The sequence below is a fragment of the Phalangium opilio genome, unplaced genomic scaffold, assembly GCF_054372755.1.
Source record: "Phalangium opilio isolate 3A_F unplaced genomic scaffold, DU_Popi_V2 ptg000662l_1, whole genome shotgun sequence".
In the NCBI taxonomy this organism is placed as follows: Eukaryota; Metazoa; Arthropoda; class Arachnida; order Opiliones; family Phalangiidae; genus Phalangium; species Phalangium opilio.
In genome coordinates this window covers 2,181,819-2,202,215 of record NW_028324246.1, presented here as the reverse complement: position 1 = coordinate 2,202,215, position 20,397 = coordinate 2,181,819, and the positions used below count along the sequence as shown (strand labels likewise).

Below are 20,397 nucleotides of genomic sequence, written 5' to 3'. Positions count from 1 at the left end.
TAGGAATGGAGAACGGTTAGTATTTACTTCAGTCCGACTCATGGCCCAGTATAGAGCCCCTCCCTCCAACACGTAACGAAAAGTTTAAATTATCTTATTGGCTCACTTAAACTACGTTTTGGTGACGTTGCTGAGGGGGACGGCGAAAAATACGTAATTCCTTTTACCTCTGTCGCTATGACCCGCCTCCTCTTTCATACCCTCCCTCCCGTCCCGTGGAAAGAGGTCCGGGACATACAACGGGGTTTGATACATTCCCATCCGTCTCTACGCACTTTCATGCTACACAAAAAGACTACAGCGCAGGCGCCAAAAAGTGAGATGGAAGACAAAAATATACCCCCTTGTCTTTCCCCCTTAGTTACATTTACATTGAAATTGTATAAAGAGCTATCTCAGAAGCCTTAGTGTGACGTCACCCATGCAATTTGCCCATAGAACCAACGCGGTACCAAACATGGCCGCCCAATGCTAAAGCTAAGCCTGTGACGTTTTACCTAGGCACTGACGTCACAAATGAGATAGCTCTATTCACGCGTGTTCCGTGATGATAATCATATGCAGACGGGGGTCGACACCATTCTGAGAGGAAAAGGGGGGAGGGTCTCTCATATTTCACGGCGCCAGCAAGCTTCAATAAAGTATACTTTTGAGTTTTAATCTATGAACTTTTGGTAAAATAAAATAGATCTATCCAAAGTCAACTTCTTGGTCAAATATTCATAACCGAGAATTATCGAAAGGCGCTCCTTCTAATAAACCGGAAATGAATTATTACGTCATATCCGAGAGTTGGAATATTGTCTCCACTCGGCAAGATAGAATACATTAACAGAGTAGACCATTGCCGAAAACTACAGGCTCTTGGACTAAATTCGGGAAAGTCCGTTTGATTTACAGCGGTCGCGCTATAAACTGTACTCTCTCTCTCTCGCCACTATATGGGGAAAGGCCTTGGTTTGGGGGGAATGAAGGGGGTAAAAAGGAGGACGGGGGTTCGTCCCCAGGGTCCAATATCGTCCGATTCAACTGGCAAACCCGTTCTCCGTTCGCTGACACAAATGGACGAACACGAGAGGGTTAGTCGCTTACGCGGTGGAGGAGGAGGACGGAAGCCCCCGGAAAACCCCGGCTACGGATATACGATCCCCATCTCTGTCATCTAAGGGATATGCCAGAGAGAAGTCCAGATTGCCTAAATATATATATATATATTTATCAGAAGTCCATTATATACGCTGCATCGAGGAAGTTATCAACTATAAACAAACAAATTGTCGTCCTTCGCAAAAGCCTGCAGGGAGCCCAGTCAAAAATGTTAATTCCTTATAGGAATAATATGATTTTTCTACGGATTTATAGGATTTTATAGGAGAAAATAATCATGTGTTTTTATAGGAAAATATAGAAATAAAAATGCTCATATAAAATACTAGTTTGGCTTAAACTATGTAGAAAAATCACAAAAATAACAAATTGGATTTTACTTAAGAAAAGAGGAACTTAATTGAAATATAATATATATAAAAAAATTCTGAGAAAACGTCGCAATTTCGGTGTCTACTCAAATGTGATCTCGATAAAAGAGATAAATTTTGAGAAATATGATGCTAAACTATACGAAAACTTGGACTAAGTCAAAAATATAGGATATTATAGGACCTTTCATGAAATTATAGGATATTCTAGGACCTTTCGTGAAATTATATGATATTATAGAACCTCTCATGAAATTATAGGATATCATAGGACCTTTCATGAAATTATAGGATATTATAGGACCCTTCATGAAATTATAGGATAATATCGGACAGGATAAAAAATATAGGAATTTATAGGAATTATAGGACCTCTGGGCTCCCTCAAAAAGAGAATAATTGCTCCTGATACCTTCAGTTTAGTCTATTTTCTTCAATATGAACTATTTTTGCATTCCTCTTCCCTGGGAGACATCATCCCCCCCTCCCCCGTTATCCCAACGCGCTAATATTTAGCAGTTTTTCCAAAAGTACATACACTATATAGGACTTGCAGTACGCGCATCCTCTTTTGGAAAGTCAATCGTGAGAGAACGAAATAAATACGTAAAACTGAAGGAGCTAGAGGGATGGGGGGAGGGGTACATCCCCCGGAGAGGAAGAGGGATTGTAGTTTATGGGAGGAAAGAGCCCCCCAAAAATACATACGTAGCTATTATCGTAAAATATGTCAAGATTTTTCTATAGTTGATAAAACTATATAATTTTTCTATAGCGTTATAATTTTAACTCCAGCAGTGCACATATTAATTGCGTTATAATTATAACCCAAACTTTTGCATATACACCCTAATTATAATTAATTAAGTAATTAAATAAAAAATTAGTTTACTATCTGGACAAGTCTTAGAATGCGAACGCGCTCCTTAGTAATATTCTAGAACTCGAAAACAGTGTCCCTTAGGGCAATCAAAATGGAATCATAGAAGTTACATTTTCGACACAAAATCGTGTATGCACCCAAGGTACATCCCAATAATTAATTTATGCATGCAGACTTATCAGAAACATCCTGTATATACCCTAATAATTATTATGATTAAATAAATAATTAGTTTTCTACCTGGACTAGAATGAGAATGCCCTCCTTATTAATCTTTTATACAATAAATAATTCGTTTCGTTCAAGCTATACTTTTAAATTGAAGATGCTGACTGAAGTTAGCTGCGTTTCAGTTACGGACTTAAATCTAAAATAATATTTTCAAAATAAATTTTGATTAAAAGTTGGAAGTGCTTTAAAAAAGGGCTTAATTGTTGGATAGCCCCTCTGGCTTCTGAAACTCTTTGGAGAGCTTAGAAGGGGGAGTGCAAGTTTATCGGCCCATCGAGAGGGTTAGTAAATACGAACGAATACGGCTCGAATTAAAAGTATAAGATTATATACAGTAACAGAAATACATAGATTTCTTCCACTTGGAATCTTTAAGAAGCCCTAATACTCTTTATACTAATATCTGATCGAAGATAAGGAGGAAATGCTTAAAACATGGTTACGCCGCCCCTTTCCTAATCTCATTGGCTATTCACATGCATATACAGGGTGTTTTTGATAAGCCTGTATGCATAAATTAATTATTGGGGTGTTCTTTGGGTGCATGCACGATTTTGAGTCTAAAATGTAGCTTTTATGATTCCATTTTGATTACCACAAGGGACACTTTTTGTGTTTTAGGGATGACCCCTTAATTAATTTAATTAGAAATCATTGTCTTTGTTCAGTATCAGTGTCCCTTAGGACAAACAAAAAGGGGTGACCTTTTTTACACCTTCTTTCCTTTAATTCAAGCAGAAATGTGCAGAAAATGACCTCCTGTTAAAAATTCCAAGTGGAAGAAATGTATGCATCCATGACAGTACAGAGAAGAGTTAGTAGCAATGTCCGAAGGGAATGGTGGTACCGGCTAGCTCTATAACTTCTAAAATCCTATTGAAAAATTAAGTAGTCCATATTTTCCAATTATTTCATAGTTTTAAAAACGGAGTACTGCATAGCGCGCGGGACTTAATGGAGAATTTCTGTACTTTGAGATCGTTAATTACGAAAGGACAGACGGTGGAAGCTATGGTCCAGGAGACGGGGGTGTGGGTTTGGGGGGCGGAAGGGGCACCGAAAACTTTTCCAGGAGTGGAGAGAAATAATAATAGTTGGAAAGGGAGCCATCATTCCGAATTTACGTCGCCACTCATTAAAAACTAACTTTTAACTTTAATATTAAACTTTCAGTTTAAAAAAAAAAGTGTACTGTTGGCCTATACTTTTAAAACTTTAAAAGGGGAATAGATAGACATTAATATTTTAAAATTATACCTGTTTCTTTACAGTTTTAATTAATTTGACTACCATGTTTAATTTATAAAATAAATCATTTTGGTCAATCTGCCTAGTTCGCGCTATTTGAATTTTAAGTATCTATTAACAGAAGGGGATAATAGAAGAAGGATGACGACACTCTGTATTCTCTTAATACTTTAGTTATGAAACAATTTTTGTTTGCATTCCCGCTCATCAAACTTCAGATGGGCATCGCATCACCGTGCTAGGGTGAATTATATAACTGTTTGGTATTTACTAAATCATAAGCAATCAACCCACAAACCTTGATTGTCTTGACGTGGGACAAAAATTAATCAGCTAGCGCATGCGCCTTGGAAATTAAATAGTTAAGCGCTAATAGAGTAATGATGAGGGAACTATTTACATGGCGTATGTGATTCGGTTTAGTAACCTTGAACACTCCAAATGTAAAATGATGTTGGATTGAGAAAAAACGTGTTACAGTTACCCAGCCGCTCTGTGGTACACTTTTGTGCGAAGAGAAGTATTATATACTTCTGGTATTAATGACCTATTCTTCCTACGTACTTGTTTAAAATAACCCATAAGCCTACTTTTCCCTCCTCCTCAAACACTAATGGATGAACAAATTCTATCCTCAATTAAATACGATACATGAGTGTAGCCTTTTAAGATTTTCATTCCCGCGTAAACTTACTATACAGGGTGTTTTATCAAAGTCCATCACAAATTAAGGGGGCGTTTTCTTTGGGTGCACGATTTCGAATCGAAAATTTAACTTCTATGACATTCTGCCGTCCGGGTTACCGTTTTCAAGTTAAGATTAAGTTGTTTATAAACTCAACGTTTCTTGACACTAATTTAAAGGTAGATACCGGTATGGTACCGCCTTTGATAGTGAAAAACTATAATTCCGGAATTACTTTCAAGACTAGTTTTAGCTTAAGGGAAAAGCCAGCATTTAGGGGCACAACTCTCTATGTATTTTCCCATAGCCCCTGTAGAAATGTTTTCCCCTCTACACACGCGCCGTTTAATATTGTTCTTATAGTTATATTTATTATTAAAATATTAAACTTCATGAACAACGTATTTTTTTACAAACTTCATCACAAGTTAAGAAGCGTGTTTTTTGGGTACCACGAATATCGAGTTCAAAATGTATCTTCTACAATATTCTGCCGTCTGGAGCCTCCATTTTCAAGTTAAGATTGAAGGAATATTTTGTGGATGACCCCCATAAATTTAATTTAGAAACTAAATGACCATAATTTCTAATTTAACTATTGCATGGGGTCATCCATAAAACCCTCTTTAATCGTAGAGTAACTTGTAAAACGGTATCCCGGACGGAAAAATGCCATAGAAATTACATTTTTTGACTCGAAAATCGAAAATGCTGCGTCCCCCTTAGTTTGTGATGGACTTTTTAAAAACACCCTGTATATAAAATGGATAAAAAATAATTCTTTGAAAAGAAAGAGCGTGAGGAGTAAAATTTGCAAAGAGAGAAATAGATAGAAATGTTTAACAAAAAAGGGAATGGGGAAATGGGAGGATTTTTTTTATCTTTGCCAGGGCCTCGGTTTCTTTTTTATATTTTATCAAGAAGAGCTTAATTTAGTAGAAAAAGAGAATTGGAGGGTTGAGCGATTGAAAAAGGCGTTCGGCCACTCGTATAATAACCACCACGCGTCTCAACATCAATTTACATCGGCATTTGAAACTATGGCGCCTCATTTACGCACCCAGAAAATAAAATAGCTCGTGAACTTTGGATATGGGACTCTGGTATAAGTTGGTTGCAAGCTAGGATTGGCTCTAATTCCAGGGTATCTCGCGGGGTGGATGCAGTTTCTTCCATGAATGTTAAGAGAATAATTCTCTTTCTGTTCCTTGTTGAGATGGAATCCACCCGCGGAGTACTTTTCCTGTTCTCTCTCTCTCTCTCTCTCCCTCACTCTCACTCTCTCTCTCTCTCAAATCGAGATGGAAAGTGAACTACTACGGAAGAAGGAGTAGGGGTAAGGGATTACGATGGTCCCTTTCCCTTGTACCCCCCTCTCACCCGCAACATCTGTATCCATACCCAGACATGGAGACACAAAGAGGATTTTTAACAGGAGTCAAAATGATACGTACACATGTATGTATTGGATTGGGGACCACGATAGTCAATGATGACAGTTAAATTACTTTGAATATCTATTGAATGAAGAATGAAGAATTAAGACATAGGCTCTTCTACTTGTAATTTTAACAGACTGCAATTTTCTGCTTGAATTAAAGGGGAGGAGATGTAGAAACGGTCACCCATGACGTCATGCCTAAACTATTTGAACTTAGAAACCACGTGATATTGACGTAGCTAGCCTGACCTGACCTGCGCAGCGACTCCAGCAACTTACGAGTGCCGAATCCGAATGTAAACAAGTTTTCTTTGCGTATTCTGAACAATTAAACTTAGGGTCTACGGTGTTGTATAAACTTAAATAGCCAATGAAACACGAGGAATTAGAAGCGGGCGGTTTAATCAAATTTTTAAGCCCTCCCCTTTACCTTCAACCAGATATTTATATGAAGTTTATGGCCTTTTAATGATTCAAAATAGAAGAATCTATGTATTCGGGTACTGTACTCTTTCGTGAGCCGCCCTGTTTCAAATACGTCAACATAAATCTGTACTTATAATCTCAATAAAGACTTTGAATTACGAGATCCGATATAACAAATGCAACTACGAATAGCCTAAAAATATTAATTATAAACATCAGTATTTATATTGAAAATTCCTCTACCCGTATCTTGGTTTGGGAAGGGCTCATTCCTCCATGGTACAGGGGGCGGGAGTTGGGGAGAGAGTTGGGAATATTTTAAGCCTAATATCCGATCCCTTACTGTTGGAAACTCAATTGGAGTCGGGCCTTCTATTTCCCCATTTGGAGTTTAATTGCACTCCCGTCGAGGATGGAACAAGAACATCTCTCTCCCCCCTCCCCATTTCTCCCCCCCTATTTCCATTAGCCCTTTTTTCATCCTTACTACCGGAGAGAGTCCTCCGAGGTGCTAACCAATGTCGGATCAAATCCTATTTATAATCATTATATTCATTTTATTCAATGGTTCGCATGGACGCCATAGCGAGTCACCCCTCGGTCTATTCTACCCCACAGACTCTTTCAGTTTTTTAGCATCTATAGCATCCCTAGATTCTATTTTTTTTTCCTTTTTATTTTCACCCCCTCACGCGCGCGAGTCCCTGGGATGACTGCTCTTGAGCTTCCCATCTCTCTTCTCCTTTAGTGTTTCCGCGTTTTAAGCGCTCCGTGCTTAGTCGACGGGATGAAGAGACGCTGAACCCCAGAAAACAACTTACATCCGGATAGACGAACCCCCCCCCCCAAACCCCCTCACAGACTGAATTAGTGGGGGGGGGGCGAAGTGAGTGAGATGGAATTTAAGCCTATATGATTTTAGTGTAAATTTTACATATTTTTTTTTCTCGAAGAAAGATGAAAACTTGTAATTCAAGATCAAAACTAAATGAAAATTAAAATAGGGGATTCTGCAACAGCTCATAATTTGATGTTAATACGTGAAAAATAGTCGCCACCATCCATTTTGTTTAATTTTCATTTCAATTAGCCAAGTCACGACACCCAAGACGGGAGCATGACAATGACTGGGCGTCCGACAATTGGGAGGATTTTGAAATTGGGTGGCGATGAAACCGACAGAGCGTTAAATGGGTGAATAAAAAAATGTTATTTTGTAAAAATATATACTTCTTAAAACCGCAAAATTTGGATTTGAGGTCAGGTCAGGTTAAGTTTGGGTTCTGTTAGATCAGGTAAGGTTTGGTTCAGCTAGGTCAGGTTCCCCCAATTGGCGCTCTGTTGGTTTCATTGCTACCCCTCCAAATTGACGCACAGCCAGTTGTCGTTACCCAAATATCTTTCACCCAGTTGTTGTAGACCCTCTAAAACTAGTAACGTCAACTAAATACAAGACGTTGAGCTTAGAAGGGTCACACCAAAACTAGCCAGCCAGGCAAGTAGCAGTCGTCGAACTATAAACCTCATCTTTGAAATGGTTAAAAAATACAGTAAACATCGGACAAAATATCCCAAAAACTAAAATGGAAGATAATATCCCAAAAACTAAAATGGAAGATTTCCTGGTTCTCAGTCCAAATTAGCCAAGTTATCGGCGCCTGGTCTTCAAAAAAATAAAACGCCACGCTCTTACGTTACGTAGATGTACGTCTCAGGGGTTTTACCCACCTCCTACCCCCACTGTCTCCAGTCAAGTATCGATTTGTCAGGATCGAGGGGGTCGACCGATTTTTTTTTATTTGACAAAAAAGTGGGGGGTATTTTTTTTTCTTAAGGAGAAGGGATGGAGGGGGATTCCTTGTTAATCCCATGGCTGGGCGCCGGCGCTCGTAATTATGGAAAGAAGCCCGACGGAGGAAATTTATTGATCCAGTGTCGGAGTCACTCCCCCCTTCCCCCAACACCCGGATGAAAAAAAAATCATCCCCCTGGCTGACTGGGGGTACACACACTCTCCCATAACGGTTTTTTATACATCGAGTCTTGTTCTTTCATCTCAACCGACCCCATTTTCAAACAACTTACAAGCCATACAACGCAGAGTTTTGAATTTTAAAGGGATACATGGCCTTTAAAGGTGTTCTTCCCTTTAGCGGAAGAGACACGTCCAACAGAAAAAACAAGGGGGTTCAGATAGTATCCCTTTAGGGCTAACAAAAAATAAAATTAAGTCCTACCAAGAAGCGATATCTAGTTTACTAGGAAGAAGGTATAAATTCGCCATATTTCTAGCTTCACCTCCAGTCCAAACGTAGGTCCGGAGTTAATCCCCGCCTCTAAATTACAAACAGCATCTCATTGGTTCTTGAAAATTACGTATTTTCCGACTGAGGAGAGGCGAAATAGCCTGGCCTCCTTTTACGTCCCCCCTTGTATTTTGAAAGGGGGACTGGGACTATGGCGCGCGAATACTTAGGCATCTTAAACCTTCTCCCTAGTAAACTAAATATCGCTTCTTCGTCCTACATTTTAAAAATAGCAAGGCGGCTAAAAAATAAATGGGTTTAACCTATATATATATAATCGCCGGTGGTTTTCAATTAACAGTTTGTAATTATAGCTCGAGATTAATTAATCATTCAACGTATTAGTTCTTCCCCAATTAAGATGTACGCAATCAGCGCGATTACTTGTTGCGTCTTAGGGTTAGCCGCCTTGAATGTATGTCTCGGTGACGGGATTGATACCAATGATGAACTAAAAGGGCGTATTCCTCCTATCACCTTCGCATTTGAGTCATTCCTGCAATACATCTTGAGGAACGACCAGCAAAAGTGTATGCTCAAATTGGTTTGCACCGTTGGGTCTAACGTGACGCGTTATGGAACTTACGGGGACGCGGTCGCCTCTTATTTCGGGTCAGTTTTAAATCCCCTCCCGCAAGCACTTAGGAAAAGGTCATCGCTCAAAAAATTTTGTATTGATCTATTCTCAGCTATAAATACAACCCCGATGACTTCAGCGTCGTCGAGAACACGCTTGTCCTTGAGAAAACCGGAAGACCATCCAACCCTATCCCTCCAAGAAACTCTACCACCAATGAAGAGTTGCCAGCGAAGCTGATGTTGAACGACACCAACGTCTTCACTAATGTCACCCAAGAAAGCGACCCTGAACTCTTCTCTAGAGTAATTGACCTCCCAAAATACTTGTCCCCCGTTCCCTTGTATCAAAGTAATTAATATAGTTTTGTAACTTACAGCAATCTCATAATGAGGGCCGAACCGGGTTTCCCGCGGTGTACGTTTTCAATCAAGCCTTCGTCATGGGTTTGAAACGAGGACAGAAATTCTGTACGGACACGTTCAAACTTTGCGCAATGGATGTTGATATGTTAATAACATTCGGCGGTAACTTATTCGCCACGCAAGCCTAACCTAATTTTACTCCTATATTTGACCAGAAGTCGCCCAAATCATAGTTAAACATTATTATTTAAAGACTCTCTATACTTCGATTTAATGGACTTCTTATATTATATTATCGATTATTTTTAAATCGATTGTTTGTACAAATTATATTTGTAAATAAAAATAATGCTTCTTTATAATAAAACTTTTAATTATTTAAACCGTATATACGAAGCCTAAATTTTCATTAAAATTTATCTTCATTATCAAAAAATCAATAGCTAAACCCTTCGGGCCTACTTTGTCTTCGAGTGTAACGCGCCGGGGCTTCTCAAGTATCTTTACCATAAACATTAGAACTTACACTAAGAACCTAGACAAACTATTTCGTGGCAGGCCTCGCGATTTTTTGTGACTGAAATTTCAATCTCCCTTCACCGTGAAGGCTTCACGTTTGTAATAGGATGAGTGGTATATGGCGCCCCTATCGACGAGCGAAGGAGCTACTAAATTTGAACAATAACCGAATATTGTAACGTTGCATTACGCAAATGATTAAAATCTCGCTTATATGCGTATGCATTCAACAAACACTTTTCCTTCCATTAATTATTACCAGAAAATGACGGAGCTCGAATGTTAACATGAGGTTATTAATATGTTAGTTTACCTCGCCGCGTTTAGAGGCGCCACTAGTTATTCACACGCTGAAAATTAGACTTTTCATCTTGAATCTCTACATATATTTATGCTTATATCTATGATCTTTACCATATGGCGGAAGTTTACTACAGGTGCTTCCGCTTTCCTTTTAAAATTGTCGACCAATCAGAGACTCAGAGTCGCTCTCGAGCTGGGAATCCTTGGATCGATGTAAACACAAAATGGCGGGCGGTCAGGCGAGCTGGAGCAGCGAACATGTCATTGCCGAGTTTAAAGATATTCAAGTAACGATATTAAATTTAATGACGATTAACGTAAGTCCGAATAAGTCCATATTAATTATATTTCAACCATGCAGGCCAACACGATGGCTATTAACTGCGCGGGAGACCAAGCAGTGTTGGCAGGGTATCTTACGAAACTGTGACGGTGTCTGTCTTTTAATTTTAATTAACTTTAAAAATATTAATTTTAGGAGAAAGTATATCGCCGTGGTTAATTTAGAAAAACCATATAATACGGTGAGAAAATTACCTCGGCAAAGCAAATGGGAAGTGGGAGCGGCAGAATGGAATGCTCACGAAGCGCATCTTTTTGCATTAGCCGTAAGTTGGACTTTAATTTCGTTAAAAATATTAATTACGTGGTTAATCAAGGTCTTAATTAATAGTACAACCAACGGGCGGAGGTCTACGTTTTTCGTAACGGCGAAATAACACAAACCGCGGTATTTAAACAACATACAAGAGCTATAAGGTACTTCCGACAAGCCTGATTGGTTTCTTAATTAATTTCATGTCTGGGTTTTTAGTGATTTAGATTGGTCAATATTTGATGACAACGTGTTAGCGACAGCATCTATCGACACTTTCATCCATTTATGGGACATCCGGGAATACAGGCGGCCTGTCCTCTCTTTGTCTGCGGTGGCCGGAGCAGTGCAAGTCAAGTGGAACAAAATTTCTGCCAATATTCTCGCCACTTCACACGAGGGGGATGTCAGGTTATGGGACCCCAGGAAGAGCGTGGCCCCTGTGACGTATATCACCGCTCATTTGTCCAAAATACACGGAATGGATTGGAGCCCCATTAGTGAGGGTCAGTTGGCCACTGCGGGCCAGGATGGAACTGTTAAAGTACTTGAAAACGACACTTGACCAAAATTCCTTGTCGTCTACTAATATTACCCCTTTCAGTTTTGGGACATTGAAAATCCCAGAAAACCCACTACAATCTTAACTTGCAACTCGCCAGTATGGAAAGCGCGTTACACGCCTTTCGGTGATGGCCTGGTCACCGCCTTTGTTCCTCAATTGCGTCGAGGTGAAAATAGCCTGATTCTTTGGAACGTAACCAATTTGGACAGTCCCGTTCACACTTTCCTGGGACATACCGATGACATCTTAGAGTTTGGATGGACCAAAGCCAAAGGGGATAGCAAAGACTGTCATCTGGTCACTTGGTCCAAAGATCAGAGTTTGAGAATCTGGACAATCGATGACCACTTACAAAAACTCTGCGGTCATCAAGAACACGCGAGTAGCGAAGAAGAGGACAATGACGAAACAGGAGGGGAGGAGGAGAGTTCGAGTTTTGTTGATAGTCAAGAAGTAACAACGACTGATTCAGCCAGACAAAGTACACCCGAAAAGAGCCCAGCAGCCCTCATACAGTACGCTGCCTCACCTCCCAGAGTGACCTCGTTGGTGGGAAGCCCCGAAGAAGGTCGAGAAGCCACGCCCACCCCATCATCCCCCTCTCCCTCCCCAGCGCCCCCGCAGAGTCTTCAACAAGAGTTCTCCATGTTCAACTTAAATATCCCCAACATAGAGGTGGACGAGATGGACGCGGCCAAGAGGACGTGTACAGTGACCATCTTTGGAGGGAAACAATGCGTCCAGATTGTCATGTCTTTCCCCACCGCTTACCCTTTCAACCAATCCCCCAAATACCAATTTGGTGAAAGGACTACGATCCAGCAACTGATGAAGGACAAGATCATGAAGGTCATGAGGAGCTTGTCCGCCTACCACGTCAAGAAAAATAGAACGTGCGTCGAGAACTGTGTCAGAAAGATCGTCTCCCTAATGGAAAGTTACAACGTGAGGACAACCAAACTTAGTTCTTCTATAGAATGGGAGTTTCATTTTTAATTCATTCCTAGTTTGAAGAGAGTGAATTAGCCAGTCCGGACAATGGTTCCAAGAGGTCTGACCCTGTACCCCCGCCATATATTCCACCCCCTGGTAATAAATTTTATGGCAAATGAATGACCACGCAATCAACTACATTTGGGAATCAAATTTGATTTGTTTCAGTTTACGGAAGCTTCCAAGATGCTAGTGTACCATTTCCCAGGACATCGGGAGCCAGATTTTGTGGCTCTGGTACAATTAATATTTGACCTATTGTTTCTTCAAGGACCAACCAAGTATCTTTGTTCTAGATATACTGGTGTGTTTCGTTCGTCCCCCTCATCTACAAAGAATAAACGCGCCAACGGAAGTCACTCCTCGTTCTCTATCAGCATTGGGGGCTTACCTATCGGCCCATTTACTTCCAATATCCGGCTTGAGGACACCGGCCACCCCTTCCCAGTTTGATCTGATCATGTACCCCCCAGTCGCTCACAGCCCCACTGGTGACCCATCAGTCTCCATTTCGTCCTTTTACTTTCAAGAGAGGGTACACTATACCGAACGAAGAAAGAAAACATAATGAATCTTTGGTCCTAAATGTTTTCTCCGGGTCTATTTTTAGTCTAAAAAGATGCGGTCGCGATCTCATTCTCAACCATTTAACGGTTACAAAAAATTGGCTCCGCCCAAGCCAGCTAAACCAGCGTATTCGGGGGCTGTTTACATTTACACTATCGAATCCGTTATCCCTATCAGTAAAAAATTGGCTCAAAACTACGTGTTCGTAAAATTAACTTCGCCATTAGAGCCACTAATTCTTATAGTATCCTCTTGTACGGCAGTTTTAACGATAAGGACGTGGCGACAATGTGTATTAAGAATGGTTTTTTCGCGGCGGAAGTTGGCAGGAAGGATTTGGTCCAGGTTTGGAATATCGCGTCCTTAATGAGCGGATCTTGTTTGAATCCCAGTCCCGACCCTGACGATGGCGTTCCCTTTGCCTTGACACCCTTAGGGAAACCCACTTTGGAATCCATGTAAGTATAAAATTAATTAATGGTGGGATTCATAAACGTCGGACGCAATTAACGCAATTAGGTACGGGATTAGGCAGGGGGCGTCGACCTTAAGACAGTCTTTACTATTTTACAGGATAGAACATTATTTACGTCATTTGGACATTCAAACAGTGGCGATGTTGTTATGCACTTTTGGCACCAAAGTTGAGGGTCAACATCGCAACCGTAAATTAACGGAAGGCGCTAATAGTAGCGTAAGTAAAGACCTATTTTGACCTATTTACACCATAAAGTACGCGATACTTCTTTTTGAGAGAAGTGTACCACCACAACGCGGCGGGGGGGGGGTAAATTGTAACATGATTCTTCCCCCCAACATCATTTTACATTTGGAGTGTTCAAGGTTACTAAACCGAATCACATACTCGATAAATAGTTCCCTCTCATCATTACTCAATTAGCGCTGCTTAACTATTTGATTTCCAAGGCGCATGCGTGCACTTGTGGATTAATTTTTGTCCCACGTCAAGACAATCAAGGTCTGTGGGTTGATTGCTGCTGAGGATTTAGTAAATACCAAACAGTTATAGTTAATTCACCCTAACACGGTGCGATGCCCATTTGAATTAAGTTTGATGAGCGGAAGAGCAAACAAAAATGGTGCCATGACCCCGGGAAGAATCATGTTACGTAACTAAAGAATATTAAGAGGATACAGAGTGTCATCCTTCTGATATAATATTAATTAGGATATTTCCGCGGTGGCAGCATTAATATAATTAATTGTAGGTGGTAAATTAAATTAATTTAATTAGGTGGCTGTTTGGTTCAATGGTGATTATTTGCGTTTGTGTTATATTTTATTTTAGAAACTTGTCGGGAAATGGTGGCTGAAGGTATGTTGGAATTTGAGTTTCCACTCGAGCCTTCAGTCTTTACGTTTATTTAAACGCAATGTCAAAGTATATTTCAAATTCATCTTATTTATTTATTTATTTATTTATTTACCCGCTCCTATTTTTGTGCAGCATAAATTAGCCAATTAATTAATATTCATTTTAAAGATTTTTTGATAACGCATGTCTTAATTAATTTATTATTTAATTATTTTCAATTCCGATTAATTTAAATTTAATTAACTAATAAAAATAAATAATATTAATCCGGCACAAAACATTTGATGTTTGTTTGGTTGATATTCAATTAATCTTCAGCCATAATTTTGTTTTCAAGCGTTTTAATTTAATCATAATATAATTTACTTACGTTTAATTAATTAATTAATTAATTAATATTTAGGATGGGCGAGTACTCGTTTAATTAATTTTTTAATTAATATTTAGGATGGGCGAGTACTCGTTTAAATTAATTAATTAATTAATTAATATTTAGGATGGGCGAGTACTCGTTTAAATTAATTAATTAATTAATATTTAGGATGGGCGAGTACTCGTTTAAATTAATTAATTAATTAATTTAAGTAATTAATTCCAGTACTCGCACAAATGTACTATTTTCGGTTGCGTGTGTTTATTTATTTATTTATTTTTTTTTTGCAACACCCCTTACTTTAATTATCAGTAAAATTAGTTTAATTAAATTAATCTCGCTTTAATAACAATGGGTCGCATTAATTAAACTTAACTGGTAAATTATATATTAATTAATTTCAATGATAATTATTTAATTATCGTTTAGTTTTTTTATATTTAATTAAGACTGATTAATTTTATTGATAATTAAAGAATATTAAGCATGGTTATGTTGTAGTTAATTAATTAAGATTATTAATGTTTAATGTTAATATTAATCTCTTATAATTAATTTTAATTGCAGCCTGGGGGATCACCTTATCACACTGTTGTTCCAGCTGACACTCAATATGGTAATTGGACCGCGGGTTCGTACTTTTAATTACGTTTAATTTAATCTAATTTAATCCTAATTAAGCTAGAATAATACGTTTAATTAAATTTAATCCTAATTAAACTAAAATAATACGTTTAATTTAATTTAATCCTAATTAAACTAAAATAATACGTTTAATTAAATTAAATTTAATCCTAATTAAACTAAACTAATACGTTTAATTTAATTTAATCCTAATTAAACTAAAATAATACGTTTAATATAATTTAATCCTAATTAAACTAAAATAATACGTTTAATCTAATTTAATCCTAATTAAGCTAGAATAATACGTTTAATTTAATTTAATCCTAATTAAACTAGAATAATTAATATTTATCAATACTTAGGGAGTATCTCTAAGCGTAATCGCTCCAATAGTTGGTCAGATCCTGGCGAAGACTTTAGAATGGTGGCCGATTATTTGCAAGACGCGCGAGACGCCGTTAAAGATCAACATGATTTAAATACAAAGTAATTAAATTTAAAAAAGTTAATAATAATAACTAATTAATTAATTAATTAATTTGACTCCATTAATCTCGATTAAATTTAAATAAGGATGTTAGACCCCAAGAAAACCTTCCAGTATGATCAATTTAAAAAAGTTTACGCGGAGATTCTGTATCGTTGGAATCTTTATGAACAAAGAGCTGAAGTTCTCAAGTACGTTAATTGCGGCAACTCTGACAAACACGATGGCATTGGTAAATGATTAAATATTTACTTAATTAATTTAATATTAATTTAATATTAATTAATTAATTTAATATTAATTAATTAATTTAATATTAATTAATTAATTAAATGAGTTTGGAAATTGCAGATTTTTATATAGAATGCGGAAATTGCGGTAAAAATGAAGTTAACAGTTCTTATTGTTCCGATTGCAAAAAGAATAACTTTGAATGCGCGGTTTGTCATATTGCGGTCAAAGGTTAGGAGATAATTGCCGTTAATAATGACTTTATTGCTCAGCAGCAGCTGCAATTGGCAATTTTTTTTTTTTTTTTTATCTATTTCCTATTAGGTGCCAGCAATTTTTGTCTGGCTTGCGGTCACGGGGGACACGCTTTACACATCATGGAATGGTTTATGAAACACGACGAATGCGTGACGGGTTGTGGCTGCAATTGTCTCGAAAAGAGCAACACCGTTTTTGGCCCCGCCTAACCATAACGAACTAATTGCCTTCAAAGTACAAATTAGTAATAATTAAATTGAAATTAATTTTATCGTTCCTCCACAAAAATAACAACAAAAACAAACTGAGCTTATACATATATATATATTTGATAACGGCAATTGATTATTTGCAATAAGTGCAATATTTTCTGCCAAAATCTCATTCGTTAATTACAAAAAGTATTGATCAATTTTTTTTTAAATAAAATATTTTTTTCAATAAAATGAAGTGTTTTGATTTCACCTTGACGTCCCTCGTGTCTAATCTCAAACTTGTACGTGTGCGCATAGGCCTACGTCAAGGGGATGGGTTGGGGGGAGGTCAAGGAGGGGGGTATGTTCTATTCTCTCTCCGGCTCTTGATGAGAGGCATTCGAGATGATTGCCTTGAAATATGTGAGAGAGTGGGACTTCATAAAGTCCGAGAAGCGCGCGCTGACAAGAGTGATGACCCCCGGGCATTGGGCTAGGAAATGACCCGGGGAATCTTCCTTTCAATTTGGGACACCAACCCAATTTAGAGAAAGAACGCTATGAAAGACTAGGAGGGAAAAATTTCGGGCCTGGGAATTTATACATCAAAGTTTGGCAAAGTTAATAAGATAAATCTATGAAAGATTAAGATTAAACCACGATTAAACTAAATAATAATTTCATAAGTTTATAAGATGTGTTCTTCTATAAGTATGACATTAGCTATACTTCGTAATGCTTAGAGACCTACAGCTCTAGCTACTTCGACAACGACGCCAGAATTGACTACACGGGGACGCGGTTTTGCAGGACTTCCATCGTTCTATCTAGTCTGTACTAAGCTCTTGACAGTGCGTCATCAGGCGTGGCTTTACGAGAATCTATGACCTAGCCACTTCGTGACAAGCTCTCAGTAACCATGACACTACCTATACTTCGTAATTCTAGAGACTTACTGCAGAGAGCTAGTTCGAGAACGACAAGCGAGAGTTTACTATACGCGGTTTTGCAGGACTTGCATCTTCCTATTTAGTCTGCACTAAGCCTTTGACAGCGCCCCACCACTGCCACCAGGCGTCGCTTTACCTCGAATCTATGACCTACTTCAATCACTTCATGACAAGCTCCAGTTTGTAACCAGTGACAAACTTATAGAACGTAACTTATGAACTTGTGATAATTTATAAATTGACATTCCTTTGTTTCCAAACTTGGAAGATTTTTAAAAAATGACAGTTTAAATCTTAAGTCTTCGATATTATTGACTCTAAGCTTGATAGGTATGTAAGTAGGTTATATGTAAATGAAGATAACTCGACCAGCTCGGGTAACTTAAAACCTAAAGAAACCAGGGATGTTCATCAAATGGGAACTTGGGAAGTCGAGAAAATTCCCTGTCGGAATTTCTTTCCAATACTAAAGTAGATTTATCTAAACGGAGTGAGTCAGTCAGGGGCCTGGACACCAATATAGAATTTCTTCTTTAGCTTTTAATTCGACTTTGAAGCTAACCCTGTCGGTCCCCGGATGTACAGTGCCTTTGAGGGAAGCGAGCTTCGGAAATTCGAAACGATGAGGATAAAGCTTAAAGAAAATGCACCTACATGACGTACCTCGCCTTCGTTCTCAATCTAGAGATTACTCGCGACTTTATACTTTATCATAAGTCTATTTATGCTCAGTCCAAGTCATCTAAATCATACATGTAATATTATATTTGATAAAGGCATAATTAAGTTCCTTTAAAAAAGGAACGACTAAAATCAGAAGTATATAATACTTCTCTTCGAGAGAAGTGTACGAACCACAAAGCGGTAGGGTAATTGCAACATGATTCTTCCCAACATCATTTTATATTTCGAGCAAGGTTACTAAACCGAATCATATACGCGATAAATAGTTCCCTTATCATTACCCTATTAACGCTTAACTAATTGCGAAGGCGTATGGGCTTGTGGATTTTTGTCCCCCCACATTAAGACAATCAAGGTTTGTGGGTTGATTGCTCATTATTTAGTACCAAACAGTTCAAGAATTCACCCGATCTGAAGTTTAATGAGCGGGAGAGCAAACAAAAAGGGTGAGCCAGGCTGGGAATAATCATGTTACATAACTAAGTATTAAGAGGACGCATCGTGACATCCTTCTAATATTATCCCCTTCTGATAAAATATATTCCGGCTTCTGACTCTTGGCTACGAGGAGCTAACCACTGTGGTCAATTCCCTGCACTCTCTTTTACGTCTAGCGTTAAAGGGTGGCATCCTTAACCAGGCGGTAATGACTATCCCCTCGAATAAAGCCTGGAAAGCGTCCTTGATCCCGTGGAAAAGATCAGAGATGGGTAGTAGAGAAGGAAAAGGGTTGAACTTTTGTTGTTCGAGAATGTTTTGGGCATCTCTTTCGCGCGCTCTCTCTCTCTCCCTCCCTTCCTCTCTCAGTCCCGGGAAAGAGATTCCACTCTCTCCGTTCACCTCAACCTGGACGAAAGAAGCGTGCAAATGATATCCCCCCGTTAATAATAATAACAGTAAATTAAGTCAAATTGGCATTTAAATAATGTCAGTAGTTTCAGAATTTCTTTCGTAGAAAATTTACAAGCAACGGGTGCGAATGTAAGATTTCTGTTTATTTATTTCTTAAAACCAAAAAAGAGAGAGATTTTTACGAAAAATTCTTAATTCTAAGTATTTCTAAAAATGAGTCTTCTTATAAGGGGTTGCGCCTAGCTTTATCAGTTCGAAAAAATCCACATTTTAAGTAGTTTTTCTCGGGAGGGAGAAATTTTAGGCGAGAGTGTTGAAAATCTCGTCGTTTCACATCTCATTTAAGCTCTGGCAAACATTTTTCCATGGATATGAATAAATACTAACGTAATATGGATTCCCAACAAGCCCAAAAAGCAGGCGTTACACCAGAGAGGGTATAAAGAAGGGGAGTTACAGCTAGCAGCTTTAGCAATTTACATTTTGAGAGTTCTCGCTTTTCTTTTTTATTATTCTCGTTATATTTTACACCAGAAGCTTAGCAGTAAACTTTCAAAGCGAGAACACTCCACGTTATCCTTCTACTTCCCCTCTTTATAACCTATTTGTTTACACCCATGTTACACCGGCAGATGTGAAACGACTCTAAATCGAGGTCACGTGGGGAAATGTATCTCGCTCTCCGGAAGATCCTAAATGTTGCGTTTGAAATTTGGCCCATGCGCCCCTCCCTCTCAAGTTGGGGAGGGGGTTTACAAGTCATATTTTTTTCTCTGTTGAACGGGCGCTTGACGTGCGAGATGGGAATCCACAATACGTTAGTATTGATACATATCCATGATTTTACCTACTCCCCATACACTATATTCCTTTCACCTTCAAGCTCTTCTAATCTTTCCCTAGTAGAGGCGGGAATTGCATAAATCCCTCCGCCCGTACTTTCTAAAGTTTAAATAAATCCCTTTGAAAATTCTTTACCAAAGGAAAAAAAAAAAAAATAGAAAGGGGGCAGCGATTTAGTTTAAAATATTATTATTATAAGTTTACTTTCATTGTCACTCGCTTTTGATAAAAAACAAGGACTATAAAGTACCAGTGCGAGGGGCTAATACCTTTAGCATAAATAGTTGCATATTTCTTCCCATTTCTTTGCAAAACAAAATCAGACTACATTTTTCTAGCGTCCAAGGAAAGTATTTGAAAATGGCATTTTAATTTCTTAA

General features: G+C 38.3%; 2 protein-coding genes and 1 long non-coding RNA gene across 7 annotated transcripts in view; 2 read left to right on the top strand and 1 right to left on the bottom strand.

Annotated features, from left to right (window-relative positions):
* LOC149588362 (uncharacterized) overlaps nucleotides 1-20,397 on the bottom strand; it is a 200,186-nt gene that overhangs the window by 151,664 nt on the left and 28,125 nt on the right. Inside the window, exon 1 of one of the 2 annotated variants that reach the window (XR_016380000.1) lies at nucleotides 9,653-10,085. The exons of the other annotated variant lie outside the window; for it this stretch is intronic. This is a non-coding gene — a long non-coding RNA (uncharacterized LOC149588362). Of the gene's footprint in view, nucleotides 1-9,652; nucleotides 10,086-20,397 lie in introns of those variants that run through there. 2 annotated transcript variants of the gene reach the window in all.
* On the top strand, nucleotides 8,828-10,001 carry LOC149588367 (uncharacterized). Its single transcript, XM_089862840.1, has 3 exons — nucleotides 8,828-9,310; nucleotides 9,388-9,580; nucleotides 9,655-10,001. The coding sequence occupies exons 1-3, from the start codon at nucleotides 9,060-9,062 to the stop codon at nucleotides 9,826-9,828; spliced, it is 618 nt and encodes a 205-aa protein (XP_089718966.1). The 5' UTR covers nucleotides 8,828-9,059; the 3' UTR covers nucleotides 9,829-10,001.
* On the top strand, nucleotides 10,615-16,940 carry Wdr59 (WD repeat domain 59). 4 transcript variants are annotated; one of them, XM_089863135.1, is made up of 18 exons: nucleotides 10,615-10,749; nucleotides 10,824-10,873; nucleotides 10,941-11,070; nucleotides 11,136-11,221; nucleotides 11,277-11,601; nucleotides 11,662-12,567; nucleotides 12,630-12,711; nucleotides 12,784-12,852; nucleotides 12,912-13,150; nucleotides 13,226-13,383; nucleotides 13,446-13,640; nucleotides 13,756-13,876; nucleotides 14,492-14,518; nucleotides 15,459-15,507; nucleotides 15,881-16,004; nucleotides 16,092-16,237; nucleotides 16,357-16,467; nucleotides 16,561-16,940. In XM_089863135.1, the coding sequence occupies exons 1-18, from the start codon at nucleotides 10,687-10,689 to the stop codon at nucleotides 16,701-16,703; spliced, it is 3,024 nt and encodes a 1,007-aa protein (XP_089719261.1). In that variant the 5' UTR covers nucleotides 10,615-10,686; the 3' UTR covers nucleotides 16,704-16,940. The 4 variants fall into 4 exon arrangements, with proteins under 4 accessions (XP_089719261.1, XP_089719260.1, XP_089719263.1 ...); XM_089863134.1 differs by having other exon boundaries at nucleotides 15,459-15,522; XM_089863137.1 differs by lacking the exon at nucleotides 14,492-14,518.